Below are 17,723 nucleotides of genomic sequence, written 5' to 3'. Positions count from 1 at the left end.
ACTAACAAATTAAGCCAAGTTACTTGTCCCAAAGGGCTTGCAATCTAAATTCGATAGGACATACATGGTAAAACAATGAACAATAATTTAGGAACGGGCGTTGAGTGGAGAGATTACTAGAGAGGCAGAGGCAGGAAATATTCTTGAAAAGTGTGGGATTTAAGATAAGGAGGAGGGAGGGGATAGACTGTTTCACTTAAAAAAAAAAAATCCAGTAATGTCTAGGCATTCCGATCAAGAAGCAGTTATTAAGCAGTCCCTTCCCAAATTAGTTCACAAGGTAGGTGAGGAAACACCACCACAGAAGGTAAGAAGCTGAGTGTGGAAAAACAAGGGAAACAATAAGGGAAAGGACTGGGAGAAATATAAGATGCTAGTGAGTGAGTAGGAGAAAATGAGATGGGGTAGATTACACAGAGCCTTAAAGGCAAGGTTAAATCCCTCACTGCAGACCCTGGAGGACAATTATATTTTCTCATCCACCTTTTTCAATTATCCTTTAGGAATTCTTCCCTGTACATCTTTTATACAAAAGCATTCTGTGAACGGCTATGCAAGAATTATGAGGAAGTGGAAGGAGCAACTGTTGGAGCAAGAGACCCTAGGTTTATCAACATCATGTATAAATCTAGACTAGCTCAAGTTCATGAGGAGAAAATTGTGCAATATAAAGAATTAAGGGAAAAGAAGAAAATAATTGGACTGTGAGATACTAATTTTTTTTTAAAAGTTATGGCAAAGATCAGAATTTTCCCAGGGGAAGTAGAGGAGAATTTAAGAAATCTGCGCAGGACTAAGGAAAATATGCTACTGTTGGTGAATGTGCAATGCGGAAGAAGCCACACAGTTCAGATGTGGCATTTAAAAGAGCCAAATTGGGCAGGTTCTGGCATTAGAATGGAGAGCATAATGTGGGATAATATACAGTGTCCTAGAATTCATTATGGCAAATATTTCAAGTAGTATGAAGAACAGCAAACCTGCTAATGCATCTGTAAGTGTCATACGATAATTGTGTGTCAAGGGAAACCAAGGTAAATAATACAGGGTAGTTTAGTAGTTAGGATCTGACAGAAGGCAAAGTTGATTTTTGTTATTAGCAAAATAAAAAGTTCATTGAATTCTTGAAAAACACTGTCTACACAAAAAATTGCTTTGAACATTTCTCAAGCACTCCTAGTACCTTTACAATTACATCTGCTCAAATCAAGTCCCATCAATGCCTCACACGAAACTCAACAGGACCAAAGTATATGGTGGTGTGGTGACAGGAAGAGCAAGTGTCACCAGAAGGGGAACAAGGTCAGGCACCATAGAACCCGCTGTCACAGACGTGTCACTGAGGATAATGCAGAGAACTCAGGTGATGAAAGAAACTCCACACATGACTTATGATTTCATCTTTGTATTAGCTAGAGAATGGGAGTGAAAAGGAGTACAAGAGTTGGGTTTATACTTCACAGAGTGTGGTCACTATTACTCTAAGGGAAAAAAAATTCTTCCCTCTCCAGGGAACAAACAAGCAGGGCACAGAACACATTCTGGTTGCTATTTAACAGCTGCAAGAATAACGGTCCTCCAGGCCCATCCCCAAAACACCCCTTTGTCTGCACCTCCAGATGCCAATTAATCTAGCTCAATGGTTCTCAAAATGTGGGTTGGGACCCCAAAATGGCATTAGACTTGCTGGGACCCAGGGCTGAAGGCCGAGCCCCACCGCCCAGGGGCTCCGGCTTCAGCTTCAGCTGTGGGGCTCAGGCTACAGGCCCCCTGCCTGGGGCTGAAGCCCTTGGGCTTTGGCCCCCCTGCCCAGGGCAGCGGAGCTAAGGCTTTGGCCTTCCCTTGATCCCCCACAAGGGGCTTGGGCTTCGTTCCCCCCTCCTGGGGTCATGTAGTAATATTTGTTATCAGAAGGGGGTCACGGTGCAATGAAGTTTGAGAACCTCCTGATTCTAGCTCAAGGCCATCACCATGTTTCATAGAATCATAGAACTTGAAGGGACCTTGAGAGGTCATCTAGTCCAATCCCCTGCACTCAAGGCAGGACTAAGTATTAGACCATCCCTGACAGGTGTTTGTCCAACCTGCTCTTAAAAATCCCCAATGATGGAGATTCTACCACCTCCCTAGGCAATTTATTCCAATGCTTAACCACTCTGACAGGTAGAAAGTTTTTCCTAATGTCCAACCTAAACCTCCCTTGCTGCAATTTAAGCCCATTGCTTCTTGTCCTAGCCTCAGAGGTTAAGAACAATTTTTCCTCCCTCCTCCTTGTAACAACCTTTTATGTACTTAAAAACTGTTAGCATGTCCCCTCTCAGTCTTCTCTTTTCCAGCCTAAACAAACACAATTTTTTCCAATCTTCCCTCATTGGTCATGTTTTCTAGACCTTTAATCATTTTTGTTGCTCTTTTCTGGACTTTCTCCGATTTGTCCACATCTTTCCTGAAATGTGGCGCCCAGAACTGGACACAATACTCCACTTGAGGCCTAATCAGCACGGAGTAGTGCGGAAGAATTACTTCTCGTGTCTTGCTTACAATACTCCTGCTAATACATCCCAGAATGATGTTTGCTTTTTTTGCAACAGCGTTACACTGTTGATTCATATTTAGCTTGTGATCCACTATGACCTCCAGATCCCTTTCTGCAGTACTCCTTCCTAGACAGTCATTTCCCATTTTGTATGTGTGCAACTGATTGTTCCTTTCTAAGTGGAGTACTTTGCATTTCTCCTTATTGAATTACATCCTATTTACTTAAGACCATCTCTCCAGTTTGTCCAGATCATTTTGAATTTTAATCCTATCCTGCAAAGCACTTGCAACCCCACCCAGATTGGTATCGTCGGCAAACTTTATAAGTGTACTCTATGCCATTATCTAAATCACTGATGAAGATATTAAACAGAACCGGATCCAGAACCAATCCCTGCGGGAACCCACTCGTTATGCCCTTCCAGCATGACTGTGAACCACTGATAACTACTGTCTGGGAATGATTTTCCAACCAGTTATGCACCCACCTTATAGTAGCTCTATCTAAGTTGTATTTCCCTAGTTTGTTTATGAGAAGGTCATGTGAGACAGTGTCAAAAGCCTTACTAAAGTCAAGATATACCACATATACCGCTTCCCCCCATCCACAAGGCTTGTTACCATGTCAAAGAAAGCTATCAGGTTGGTTTGATACTATTTGTTCTGGACAAATCCATGCTGACTGTTATTTATCACCTTATTATCTTCTAGGTGTTTGCAAATTGATTGCTTAATTATTTGCTCCATTATCTTTCCGGGTACAGAAGTTAAGCTGACTGGTCTGTAATTCCCCAGGTTGTCCTTATTTCCCTTTTTATAGATGGGCACTATATTTGCCCTTTTCCAGTCTTCTGGAATGTCTCCCGTCTTCCATGACTTCTCAAAGATAATTGCTAATGGCTCAGATATCTCCTCAGTCAGCTCCTTGAGTTTGTTACTGTTCTGCTGCAAACAACCAACCTTTGAGAGCATCCCCCTAATCATAGCAGCATACCTATTGCTCTCAGCCAGTCTGGGGTTCTGAACTACAGCTTCTGGTTCTGGTGAATGAAATGCTGTTGCCTCACTTCCCTGGCCTGTCCACCCAACATGGAAAATAGCCTTTTCATATGACAATCATGCTTGCTGGGCAAAGAATAGAACTATGGTTGTCATCAACAGTCCAAGCACAATTTGGGAAACAGCTTGCAAAAACACTTCATAATCTCAGAGACATTGTGCACTTTGATTACACACCCTATGTAGGGCACTATGTATTACCATCTCCAGCTAAATAGCCCCCACAGTAGGCTTAGCAACATGAAATGCATATATCCATCAGCAGTACTCATCTGAGGTTGCCAGTTTTCACAAAGTAATTACTACTCTCGTTAACAGCAAGTACACGTGGAAGAATTTATGCTCTCGTGTCTGGACAAGTTCCCCAGAGATACAGAAACTGTATTACTCATTAAGACATTCTATACCAACAGCACCTCATTCTAGGTCTTTGTCACAACCCTGTTCCCCCAATCACTGCAAGTATTCCTGGCCCAAAAGTGGCACTTGGCTCAGTAGAAGTCCAGAGTCAGCTGGCAGTTGACCTAGGCTTGAATAAGAGTATGGCCAGATCTTCTCTTACCTACTTGCACTGTCAGCAGCTGCAACAAGGACTCCATGGACTACAGTTCTTGCTCTCTGGAGCTTTCTCCACTACCATTTCTGAGCCTCTGCTGCCATTTGACTCTGCATGTCTCCCAGGCCAGGATATCCTTCTGGTTTCCACAACACCTTACAAGTTCTACACATCCCTATGCCATGAAGCTGTGACAGGGATAGGGAGTTTGGAATATACAAAATGTTCTGGTACTGAAGCACCAGAAGTGAGTATTAAGGCTAGGTGGTGTGGATGATGAACCTTCCTAGGGCCAAGTGGTATTATAAACACTTATCTGCAATATTTAACCTTGAAACTGTTAAAGATGCACCTCTCATTAACTGTACTGGTTTCATGCCAACAACATAAAATAGTATAAAAAAAACCCCTCTTTTTTTTGCCACCAAAATTAGCAGGAATGATTCTGGTTACCTGGGTATTCAATCTGTTGAGTAGGAGGTGCCATTTTATTTGTAATTTTTCTGACTACAACCATACCTTGGGCAAAAAAAGTCTTACATTATCCCCATGTACAGTACCTGCTAATGATTTCTAAAAAGAGTAGTCCAACAAACTATATTAAAAAAAAGAAAGTTTTAAAAAGTTTAACCTAGAAAAAATACAAAAAGAAAAAGCATTTTAAAGTAAAAAGAATGTGCAGATTCACTAGGTTAAAAATTGCAACTGTGGTGTCTATTGCTAAGTAGCTGAGAATGTGTTTTCAGAACTGAGCAAAAATATAAGCCAAGTGTCTGACCCAGTATGGCCATTCTTATGTTCTAATTCCTCTGATGATGTAGGACTACTGTAATGAGGTGTACTTGCGCCACATGTGACCAGAACAGAAAGGGGTAAACAGAGGGCACTGAACCAAAGAAGAGAACTAACCCACAAGCCCCATCATTCCTGGAGCAAAGCCTCCAGCTGTGTGTAAGCAAGAACAAGAAATAAAGAGAGGCAGCAGAACCAACAAAAGCTTCCTCTATTCGTTTCCACACCAACGGCCTGCGTTTTTTGACATTTGATTACTTTTCCCTGACAGTGAGGAACAATATGCTGTATTTGTTATGAAAGCTAAAGACTGTTGTTTTTTTAATATATTTCTATGACAACACTGGACCATGCTGAGTGCCCCCCGAAATAATCAAAAGCCCAATTTCTTTGCTTCTGGAGCAGCAGATTTCCCCAGGTCCATTTTCAGATCTGTAGGAGACAGCGGCAATGCCAGAAGATGGGGGGGAAGGGGGCACCATTTTATTATTAGTCATTTTGGAATTGCTTGCCAAAGGAAAGATCTTTGTTCATCCTTTGTCTGGTGCTGTGTTCCACTATCTGAGGCTGTGGCTCAACTCAGACAATGCACAGCATATCACATTTACGGACGCTTTAGGGAAGGAGGAGATGACAAGTTGTGTTAATAGTGTACGTCTGTTAGTTATTAAGAGAGTTCTTACCTGTATTTTTATTGGCCAGGTGAAGTTGCTGACATAAACAAAGAAAGTGATGTTGGGATTGCTCCGGAAATCAAATTTCTCATTGGAGAAGCTGTCCTTGTATTCCTTTATGTTGGACTTTGAAACAACTGGAATCTCCTCTCCTGCCTGTGTGCCAGCTGTTTCAGAATTTAAAAAGTAGCATTAAAGTTTGCTCTCAGTGCAGATCTTAAGTGATTTTCAAAGGGGACCAATTATCCTACGGCTTTGACAGTAAAAGGAACTATTCATCTGAAGACTGCAATTTTGAGTTGTATTTCACTAGTGGAATCAATGAACACACAAAATATTGCATTACAAAAAATTAGAGCAGCATTTCAACGGTCTCCAATGCACATTATCATGAAGTGAGAATTGGAAAACTGGAGAAGAGAAAACTAAAATTCCTTTCTTAATTTCATTTCTTTCCCACATCCCAATTTCTAAAATGTAACATATAGTATTTAATTATTCTCATACAGTTCAGATTCTGGTTTACTTTTCTCTTTTACCTGCAAAACTTGTTGACCAAGTTATGTTGAGGTTGAAGTTTTTAGATGCGTTGATAAACATGTCCAGGTCTCTATTTTGCTGATTTAGAGAAAAAGAGAGAGAAGAAAACCGTTATTTTTAACAGATGTCATTCCATTAAAATTGTTCTGTTTTGAAAGCAACTCACTAAAACAAGTGTCAGAACGAGAGTTATTTCACAATATGTTCACTAGAATACTCATCTACATGTGAGAGCACTAGCATCTAGCAAGACACATTTTAAAGACCCCACTCTATATAAAATAGAACATAACTGTACATTTTCATTTGGATCTCCCCACAAAAGAGAAGTTTACTGCAGTGTAATTCCAAACCATATTCATTTAGGGCTCTTTGCAGCTATCCTAAGTATTATTCTGGGATGGTTGGCAGTAGCAGCATTCAAATATATTTTAATGCAAACAAGGATAATTTTTTGTTTTAAATACTCTCTCCGCCCCCCAATAAAATAATTAATTTTGTATTCTCACAAAATATCTGCCCTGGTCTAGATTCAAATCATGTAATCATGTTTCTTATTGGTATTCCTCCCCAACTCTGTGTTTGCTCTGACAATGGCCCTCCATATGTTCCTCTCACTCCAATATCTGTGCCTTCTTTTATAATATGTAATAATATAATTTTTTATAATATAAATTTGTAGGCTCTTTTGTGATAAGTGGGCCTACAAATTTTCCCTAACTCTGAGCTCAACTGTGAAAAGTGAGTGAAAGTTCACAAAATGTCACAATAACTCATAACAAATGTTGACAGGGAAAACGTGCAAAAAGACTGAATTAGCCTGAACAAAAAAAGGCCTCCTGATATAACTCAAGGACTGTGTTAAGACCATGCCTGGTCAACAAGAAAAGTATGGGACTGGAAATTAATGAACCAAAATTGGTATGTCAGAAATGAGGCTTAACTGGTGGACAAAATAATGAGGGGATTGGACTATTCTGTCCATCACTCTCTTTTGGGGTCCTTAACAAAAAAGACGTGGGGTGAGGGGAAATACAGATGGGTGGCTGACTAGAGAAGAGGAAGGTGAAAACTTCATCATGACAGTTGCCAACCCCACCATCTCCTCGGACTCTTCATCGTCCTGATACTGAGAGATGTCCTGAGCAGACTGGGCCAAGGAAGAGGGACCCCAGACGACATCACCATTGCCACCTCAACTGGCTCATGCTAATCCCAAATATCACCAGACATGTGAGGCTTTGTCTCATACACATCCTTCTCTTTTCCTTCCTTCCTCTATTTCCCAAAAGGTTCTTTTCCTTCCCACCATATTTCTTCTCTTTCCTAGCACTCTCCTTTTTCCTTTTGTCCATCTATTTGTCTTGATTAGACAACAATGCATATTTTGCAACATTGCTGCAAGCCTGAGCCTGGAAAGGCAGCTAAAAGCAATGCCCTAAACATCCCGATGCTGGTACAAATTTGTCAGGTCTCAGAGTCGCTGATAAGATCGTCTGCTGTGCTTGTGTTTCTCCAGCAGTGAAGCTGCAAGTGAGAGATAACACCAGAGACAGAACTTGTATTTTCTATCTTTGTTGTTCTTTACTTTTCCCTTTTGTGTGCATTTCTCTTGTTTTGTCTTCTAGGAAATGGGATCAGACTTCAACGACAGTAACAATAGCTCCTGCCCATTGTAAGTAACTTTTTCTCTTTTCCCCCAAAAGGATAGCTAACATCCGTAATACCATCTAAGAGACTTTCAGACAAGTGGGCATGTTTTTAAAGACTCTCTCCGGCTAAAGGGAGAGGGAAGAAGGGATGTTGTTAGGATGAAACTTATTAATACTTTCCTTTTTAAATGCTTTATAACGTTTTTTTCCCCTTATTTTCTGTATTCCTAATAAGGGATTCAAAAGATTCTTAATAGTGTTTGCCATGGTACTAAGCAGGCCGGGGTCTCTGTATACCAAACCCCAAACCTTTTTTAACACTGGTTAATGCTGGACAGCAATAGCACCATGTTAATGACTTTGACTCTTTGGGCCCATATATTCCATCTAACTGAATACAACAGAGCCCTTACTTGGAATGACACCCCTGGTCATGGAATGCAGGTCCCATGGGGCCTCATTACACTGAAGGGTGCCAAGGGGAGGTCATCATGGCCCCCAAAGTCATGGTTTCCCCATTATTAGCCTTGAGGCTGTGGCTGTTGATCCTGAGGGAGAATGCAGAGCTCTCTCATAGAATCAAGAGGCACCTTAAGAGCAGCCAGCAAGAAACTGTAAGCTGCATTCCAAGGAAAAGTCTCTGCTCAGGTGTGTGTTTGGAGAAGTTCCTGTACTCAGCTGGATTGAGCAGACAGAGGATAGTACTGCTTTGACTTATCCCATCCACAGCATCTTTTGGTAGGAATTATGTGAGCACTGAAAAAAATGGGAAGTGATTTTGTGTGCGTCATTCACTGCATCAGTGAGCCTCCTGTTCGTACTGCAATAGCACCACAGACCACAAAGATGGACCAAGGCCCCGTTGTATTAGGCAATGTACAACCAGTTCAGTGCTGGTGGCCTCTGAGCTACATTCTGATGTTCTTGGAGTCTGACTGAAGAAATGGAGTACTGCTGCTTTTTCCTGTCTCACCACCCCTCAGTTCCAAGGATGAGCCTGACAGCATTAACTCGCTGCAGTGTTTGGACCAACAGTACTTTTTCTGCCCTACAGGATCTGAGGCATTTGGGGATTCTGAATTCACCTGGTTATTAAACATAGAAGGAGCCCTGGTGTTAATTGACTAAGGCCAGGTCTACACTACCGCGGTAGTTCGACAGCTGGCAATCGAACTTCCGGGTTCGATTTATCGCGTCTGGTCTGGACGCGATATATCGATCCCGGAAGCGCTCGCCGTCGACTGCGGTACTCCAGCTCGGCGAGAGGAGTACTGCGGAGTCGACGGGGAGCCTGCCTGCCGCGTGTGGACCGCGACTGAACCGCGGTAAGTTCGAACTAAGGTATGTCGACTTCAGCTACGTTATTCACGTAGCTGAAGTTGCGTACCTTAGTTCGAATTTGGGGGTTAGTGTAGACCAGGCCTAAGAGTTATTCTGGTTAGCCCATGGGCTTTTTCCCTGCAGAATGACTGGAGGCTGACCTCTCTGAGCTCTTGAGGTGAAAGAGAAGCAAAGAGAATACCTCCCTAGCAGGTGAGCTTCACTGATGCACAGGTGTCACCATGAATGCGGAGCTGCATTTGAAGTTAGATACCTTACGTGACTGCTCCATATTTCCATTCCAAAAGGAGATGCCTTTTGCACCAGGAAGAAAAGCAAAATAAACAACAGAATGAACTGTGCCATGGCATAATTCTACACTGACTAACTATATTAGAGTAAAAGAAAGTGAAGAAAGTAGACAGAATAAGATACAAGACCAACTGCAAGCAACAAGAGAAAGCTAGAGGGGTTTGACTACATATTCCAGCAGTACAAAGCAACTGAACCGCAGGTTTAGGCTGCGGTGCCTTATGCCCCACTTTGGCCACAAACATTCGGTGCTTCAAGGAAAACGTAGCTACACAGATTGAGGACATTCTGGCTAGGACGTGAACTATGCATGTGCACCAAGACGGTAGTTCTGTTCAAAGAACTGTATGAGCCACTCTCTTCAGGGCAAGGAGAAGGCAGACGTTTGAAACAAAGTATGAAATGTGGGAGTCCAAAAGGGAAGAGATCATACTCACCTCTTCAGGTGTTGCTACAAAATTGATTGCAGTATAATAGCGATCATCCTCTTGGGAAAGGCTGAAGGTGAACTGATAGTCAATAAGAAGAGTATCTGTAAAGAATACATGCAAAAAAGTGAAAAAAATGTCTTGAAATAAAACAAGCTTCTGGAAAGCAAGGCAGGTAACTGATTGCTTACACTAAATTAGAAAACAGCTTACTGCAACAAGAGAGAGTTACTGCACTGTTATAATCTGCCCCCAACAGAAATTTGAGTTTGGTAGCGAATAAGGAACACTTTAGACACCTCACTATCCCGACCTTGGAGGATATTATATCCTACTCTATTAAAGTTAACCCAACCTTTTTTGGAAGAGGAGGGGGGAAAGGATAAAGGTTTACATTTTTCAAGCAGGACATCTGATAAAAGCCTCCATCCTAAGAGAACTTGGTAAAAGGGAAATGTGGACGACTACATAATTTAACCACATTTTATTTGGTTCTTGTAGTTTCACCAAGTCTAAAGTATCTATTAAAACTGCTTATCAACGTTATGGGAGTTTAAGGAAGACCAAACATATTCTCGGATGGCAGAATACGACGTTCCCATTAGAACAGTGTGGGGAAAAACATTCACCCATCTAGCAAAACTGGTGAACCACCATGTTTTCACTGCATTTGGGAAAAATCAAAGGCCAGGCAAATACGATAAAATTGCTACTATGGCTAATAAAACAAGGCCTTTTTCAAAAAGTGGGTTGGGGCTTCATGACCCACCGATATCTTATCTTGTTCTTTTCTCTTTTCCCCTCCCCTCCCACAACATGAAAGAAGCCTAATTCAGTCCACTGCAGTCTCTACTGGGCTCAAGGGAGTGTACAAAGGACCTAAATATTTAATGAAGTATGGCTATCATGACAATAGATAGCACTGACAATAACTTTTTTAAAGATCATCATAATGTTCCCGGTCTACTGGGCTTCAAAATTACTACCAAGAAGCCTCCCCTACACTGTGCTGTTTCTCCTTTCCCGTGTGGTTGGCATAAGCAACATTGTTGTGTTTGATAACTGCACAAGATTATCTTAAAACCTATCAATGCTGCTCCTCAACTGCCCAAGCAGGATTTAGCACACTTCTAATTTCCACACCCCCTTAGAAATCCTGTCTGAACCCTTCATTGCTATTTAATTTAAGATATTTTCCCATCTAATGTCTTTCTAAAAGTGTTGATCTCAAATATTTAAGAGTGGTAAAATAAGAGTATCCACTAGGATAATCTGAATTTTAATAGTGTAATGACAATATTTCCTAACCCAGGGGTTCTCAAACTTCATTGCATTGTGACCCCTTTCTGACAAGAATTATTACACAACCCTGGGGAGGGCGGGGGGTAACCAAGCCCGAGCCCACCCAAGCCCCGCCACGACTGGGGTGGAGGGGTGGGGGTGAAGCCAAAACCCGAGGCTCAGGCTTCAGCCCTAGGTGGTGGGGCTCGGGCTTCAGCTTTGGCCCCAGGCCCCAGCAAGTTTAATGTTAGCCCTGGCGACCCCATTAAAACAGGGTCGCGACCCACTTTGGGGTCCCGACCCACAGTTTGAGAACCACTGTCCTAACCCACCTGCATATAAACAGATGCTGTGCTAAGTAAAATAGTTGTAACTTATTTGGTCCTATATATCAAATAAGACATTTACTATTTTCAGGCAAAGAAAAAGCAGTTGTACTTACAATAACATGTTCCTTTAAGTGGATTTCCCTGGTATCGATTTTCTACTTCACACCTAAAAAGAATATTTTTTTTAAATCAATGTTGGTTTTCAGTCTTATTTTCTCTCTCTTTTTTTTTTTGGCTTGAATCTCTACCCATTTAAAAACAATTACAGAACACAGCTTGAGCTCAGAAGATAACTGTATACAATTAAAAACAAAAAGGTGCAAGTCTGAAGCTGTAATGAGATATTGAAGAAACCATGGAAACTTGGAAGACCCAAGCAAGCAGGTAGAAAGCAATGAAACCGAAGTATGAAAATTACAGGAAGGAGAGGTTACTCACCTTGTGCAGTAATGGGAGTTCTTCAAGCTGTGTCCCCCTGCAGGTGCTTCACTTTAGGTGTGCACGTGCCCCTGTGCCTCTGAACAGAGATTTTTGGTAGCAGTGTCCAGTCTGCACACACATGCGCCCTGCACATCCTTGTGCCCCGTACCAAGGCTTCACATGGTGGAGCGGGCAAACTGCTCTCAGTTCTTCCTCTATCGCAAAGCCTACACAGGCAACTCCTAAACAGAGGGGAAAAGGGTGGGTAGTGGAGCACCCACAGGGGAATGCACCTTGAAGAATTCCAGTTACTGCACAACATGAGTAACTTCTTCTTCAAATAGACTCCCTGTGGGCACTCCACTTTAGGTGACTCCCTATCAGTAACCCTTTGAGGAGGTGGAAGTTTTGGAACAGAGTCCATCACCAGAGAGAAAACGGTGTTGCCTATTGCCGCATCTGATCATGCGGCGTAAATTAGGGCGCCGTGGTTAGAAACCATGTGCATCAAGGACCATGTTGCAGCCCTGCAGATTTAAGCAACGAGAACATCTCTGAGTAGAGATGCAGACAGTGATCTAGTCGAGCGTGCACTCACTCTTAGGGGAGCTGTAACCGCAGGGAAACCATAGCAGGCAATAATACATCCAGGAGATACATTTAGAAAGTTTCTGAGTAAAGATAGGTGCTCCATTACACTTATCTGCAACTGAAACAAAGTCTGGGGGGGTCTTCCTGAATGGCCTAGTCCTGTCCAAATGAAAAGCTAATGCTCTCTTAACAGCTAATGTATGAAAAGGCGGCTCTTGTATAAACTGATGCAACTTAGGGGAAAAAACAAAAGATGAATAGTTTGGTTGATATGAACTCCAGAGGACATCTTAGGTAAGGACTTTGGATGAGGTCGTAAATGTACCTTCTCCTTGGAGAACAAAGTAAAAGGGAGGGTCTTCAACTAGAGCCCCCCGTCTCCCCATCCCTTTGAGCAGAAATGATGGCCACCAAGAAGGCTGTCTTCATAGACAGATATAAAAGTGAGCACATAGCTGTTTCATGAGATGGTTAAGAACCAGGCTGAAAACCCAAAGCAGTGTAGAGGCTCTTATCTGTGGGAAAAGATTTATAAATCCTTTTACGAATCTCACTGTGGTTGGATGAGTGAAAAAAAACAATAAACCTTCTCCTGGCACGTGGAAAGCTGTTATTGCTGTTAAATTAACCTTGATGGAACTCCAAGAAAGGCCTGAATTTTTCAATTCCAACAGGTAGTTCAAGATTGAGGAAAGATGACTGGACAGAAAACAGATGCATTGGTTACACCAAAGGCTAGAACATCTCCATTTCTGAAGGTAAGTATGTCTATTAGATTTCTTTCTGCTATTCAACAGTATCTTTGTACTTCTGTAGTGGGGGGAAGGATAGCTCAGTGGTTTGAGCATTGGCCTGCTAAACCCAGGGTTGTGAGTTCAATCCTTGAGGGGGCCACTTAGGGATCTGGGGCAAAATCAGTACTTGGTCCTGCTAGTGAAGGCAGGGGGCTGGACTCGATGACCTTTCAAGGTCCCTTCCAGTTCTAGGAGATAGGATATCTCCATTAATTTAAATTTATTTTTAAATTTAAATTTAATTTAATTTTTGATGAGCATAAGGTCTCTTGTCCTGAGAACCACTGAGGAACTAAGATTGGGGTGAAAGATCTGACTCACATCTGAGACAATATTGGAGGTTTTATCTGTAGCCTTCACAAAGGGCGAGAGGTGAGTCTGAGGAGGTTCGGAAACCAAACTTATACTGGCCAAGTTTGGTGCAATCAAAATGACTTTGGCTTCGTCCTCTCTGTTCTTGATAAGGACCTTTAAGAGCAATGGAGTTGGAGGATCTGCATAGAGAAGACCCTTTGTCCATGTAATGAGGAAAGCATCTCCTAGAGATTGCTGATCGAGACCCCCTCTGGAACAGAATTTCCTTTCATTTTGTGTTGACTGCTGTGGCAAAAAAATTCATCTCTGGAAATCCCTAAGTCAGGAGTATTTTATTGAGCACTCAAAAAGTCCAACTCCTATTTGTAATTTAAGGACAAATGTCTGCTCAGATCATTGGCCATGGTGTTTTGTATATCTGGAGGTAAGAAGCCCAGGTGACTATCTGGCTATGAAACAGTTCCAAAGTTTTACCACTTAGAGACAAAGTGAGAGGAACACACTCTGCCCTGACGATTGATTTAATACATGCATGCTATGTTGTCTGTCGTGATCTTGGTGGACTTGTTTTTGAGTAGGGGAAGAAAGCGGAGGAAAGCATTTCTGACCACCCTTAATTCCAACAGATTGATGTGTAAGCGGTGTTCCTGTTGTGACCATTTTCCATGGTCTGCGTGAGGACCCAAATGTGCTCCCCATTCCAAGAGAGAAATGTCCGATGTTAATATGACTATAGGAGGGATTGGTTGAACAGAAATCGTGCATAAACTTTGGATAGATTCCGCCACCAGATGAGTGACTGTAGGACCTGATTGGGTACAGGTACTTGCTTGTTGAGACGGTTTGCGCTGGGTGTATGAACAATCCTGAGCCACCCCTAGAGACATCAAAAGATGCAACCTGACATTTTGTGCCACAAAACCACAAACTGCCATGTGTCCCAGCAGTTGCAGACATGTCCTTGTTGGAACTTGAGGGCTGTTTGTATAAGGTTATTTAGAGCAAAAAACCTGTCGGAGATAAACTCTGCCATTATAGAATCCAGAAGTGCCCTATAAAAAGAATTCGTTCTGTAGGGGTCAAGACTGATTCTGAGATTTATCTGCAGGCCTAAACTTTGGAATAGTGAAGTTGTAGTTTGAACTGCGCCTCCTAATGTGACTGACCTTTGAGGAGCCTGCCATCGAGGTAGGGAAAGACAACAGAGGTAAAAAGCAACAAAGAGTCCTGTGGCACCTTATAGACTAACAGATGTATTGGAGCATAAGCTTTTGTGGGTGAATAACCACATGTGTCTGACGAAGTGGGTATTCACCCACGAAAGCTTATGCTCCAATACATCTGTTAGTCTATAAGGTGCCACAGGACTCTTTGTTGCTTTTTACAGATCCAGACTAACACGGCTACCCCTCGGATACTTGACACAACAGAGGTAGGCAGCTACGACCACCATGCTGTTTCAGAATACCTTGGGGTGGATGACAGGCCAAGAGTAGGACCCAATACTGGGTAATGACTGTGATTGAAAGTCAGATTCACCTGTCTCGCAAAAGTAGTAGGCGTTTTTAGATTAAAGGTCGCAAATCCGTCTCCTAATTCCAGGGACAGAATTACAGCTGCTAAGGACACCATCTAGAATTTCAGAAGTCTGACATGCTTGTTCAATTGTCTGAGATCTAGTATCGGTCTCCAAACCCTGTTTTTCTTGCGTATCAGAAAATAACTTGAATAGAATCCCTTTCCCCTGTGTTGAAGTGAGATTGGCTCCATGGCTCCTAGACTTAGGAGTGATGACATCTCTTGTGTCAGCAATTGCTTGTGAGAGGAGACCCTGAAGAGGGACAAGGAAGGGGGTTGCAAGGGAGGAACAGAGGTAAATTGGGTAATATAACCCAAAGTAATGACTTCCAATATCCATTTGTCCAATTTTATAGCCTTGCACGCTTGAGGAAATAGAGAGAGGCAGTGTTCAAATTGAGGAAACGGAGTTGTGTTGTGCAGATGATAAAACCTGGTCATTGGTGGTCTGGACTCAGGCCCAAACAATCAAAACTGGCATTTGGACAACATTGAAGGCTAGGATGAAGCAGTCGAGGTAACTGAAGGCTTTTTCTTTGAAAAGCGTGACCTCTGGTAGTTTAAGGTGTCCAATGGAAGGCTGAAAATAGAGCAGGGCGGGATTTTGAGCTAACTGAGACCTGCTGAACTTTCTTTTATTTGCAGGTATGTATATCCCAAAGACTTAAGTATTGCCCTAGAGTCCTTTAGGGTATGAAGCAAGTCGTCCATGGAATCTGCAAAAAGCTTCTGGCTATCGAAAGGTTAATCTTCCACAATTGATTTTCCTTCCTGCAGAAAACTGGACAACTGAAGCCAGGAAGGTCACCTCATCACTAATATAGTGAAAATAGACCTGGCTGCCGTCTCTGCCACATCATGTGAGGACCACAGTGAAATTTTTGCCAACAGCTCACTCTCCTTTGTTATGGAGCTGAACTGTTATTGATGTTCCTGTGGTAAAAGATAAATAAAAGGTCTCCTCGGGCTAAGAATGGGGAGGAGAGATGCACTGTACCAGGGAACCAGGTCTTCCATGTTCCCTGAGGGACTGAGGTGAGATTGCTGAAAACTGCCGGTGATCCATTGCCCATGGATCCCAGGAAGACCAATGACTGAGACCATAAGGCATGCGGGGAAGAATTCAATGCTGGTCATCCCAAAAGTTGAATGGCAGGAGTCTGGTGTCCTGCCTTTGCAACAGGGAATAACGTCTCCTGGAATAAATTGGAGATGCTTGAAGTGAAAGCTCTGTGTGGAAGTGAAAGCTCTTCCACCTTGTATCAGAGGTGACAACCACTCCTCATGGATAGTCAAAGATGGAAAAGAGAAGTCTCCCAGAAACATGAGCAGTTGGTGGACCAGCCAACCTCATTACTGAGAGGCATCCAGAGATTGCAAGGAGTGGAGACTCAGGCTCATTCAGTACCATAATGTTTTTCAGGTACTGGAATTTCTGTGGTACTGGCACAACCGAACTCGGTATCGGCACCGATGGTGTGGCAGAGGTCATCATGCGAGGCGCTGACGACAATACCAAAGGAGTCGAGGATTCCATTGAAGCTGGTCTCCTGGTAGTGGAAGTCTTTGGTACCAATCTCTTTACCGCTGAGGTATGGGACTTAGTTGAAGTCTTAACATGCTTCATGGTACCTGAAGAACCCGGACCCTCACTAGCACTCCTCTGAGGGCCTGAGGTCTCTGGTGACTAGATCTGCTTTGATGAGGAACTCTGTTTTGCCCCTCTTATCCCTTTTTTAAGCTTGGACTGCGAAGCTCTCAGTATTGGCAGTGAAAGGGGGAACAAATGTTCCAAGTATAAGGTAGTAAACCTACAATTAATAAGAACTAAGTATAAAGCACAAACACCAATAAAAGGGGGAAATAGGCACACAGCAAACAGGCGCGCGCTATACCTCAGTCTCTGACCGAAGGCACCTGACAAGGAATTGAGGGCGGTTAGCCCCGGTAGAGGACATGAGGATGCGTAGGGCGCATGTGCAGGCAGAACAGACACTGCAAGCAAAAATCTCTGATCAAAGGTGCAGGGGCGCATGTGCACATAAAGTGGAACATACACAAGAACACTACTTGAAGAAATAACCTCTGCTTGAAATTAGTTTAATAGTTCTTCACACATGTACCCCATTAAGCAACTCCAGCCAAATAAAGAATAGTCTTCATTTCTGCCATATCAGGGCCTAATCCTGCTAACCTTTACTCATGTGAGTAATCCTTCAAAAATAAACTTTGCATTGACATTATTTTCCTAAACATTGCAATGGAAACATTTCTATTAGATTGTGTTTTCATATTTAATTGTATTTATTATATATTTATTCACTACCTGGAAAGATAGCAGAACAAATTATTAAACAATCAATTTCTAAGCACCCAGAGGATAACAGGGTTGCAAGGAATAGTCAGCATGGTTTCATGCCAAACCAACCTAATTTCCTTGTTTGACAGGGCTACTGACCCAATGGATAAGGAGGAAACAGCAGACATGATTTTTTTTTTTTTTTTAGTAAGGCTTTTGACACAGTCTCACATGACATTCTCAAA

The 17,723-nt window shown here is 42.5% G+C and overlaps 1 protein-coding gene across 1 annotated transcript in view; it reads right to left on the bottom strand.

Annotated features, from left to right (window-relative positions):
* The window catches only part of ATRN (attractin), a 243,572-nt gene that overhangs the window by 100,309 nt on the left and 125,540 nt on the right, over window positions 1–17,723 (bottom strand). Inside the window, exons 21-24 of the mRNA XM_065404708.1 lie at window positions 11,595–11,647; window positions 9,881–9,975; window positions 6,159–6,237; window positions 5,629–5,786 (exon numbers count right to left, since the gene is read on the bottom strand). Of these exons, the coding sequence (XP_065260780.1) occupies window positions 5,629–5,786; window positions 6,159–6,237; window positions 9,881–9,975; window positions 11,595–11,647 (385 nt within the window). The remainder of the gene's footprint in view (window positions 1–5,628; window positions 5,787–6,158; window positions 6,238–9,880; window positions 9,976–11,594; window positions 11,648–17,723) is intronic.

Source organism: Emys orbicularis, chromosome 5, assembly GCF_028017835.1.
Source record: "Emys orbicularis isolate rEmyOrb1 chromosome 5, rEmyOrb1.hap1, whole genome shotgun sequence".
NCBI lineage: Eukaryota > Metazoa > Chordata > Testudines > Emydidae > Emys > Emys orbicularis.
This window is presented reverse-complemented; position numbering and strand designations above follow the sequence as displayed.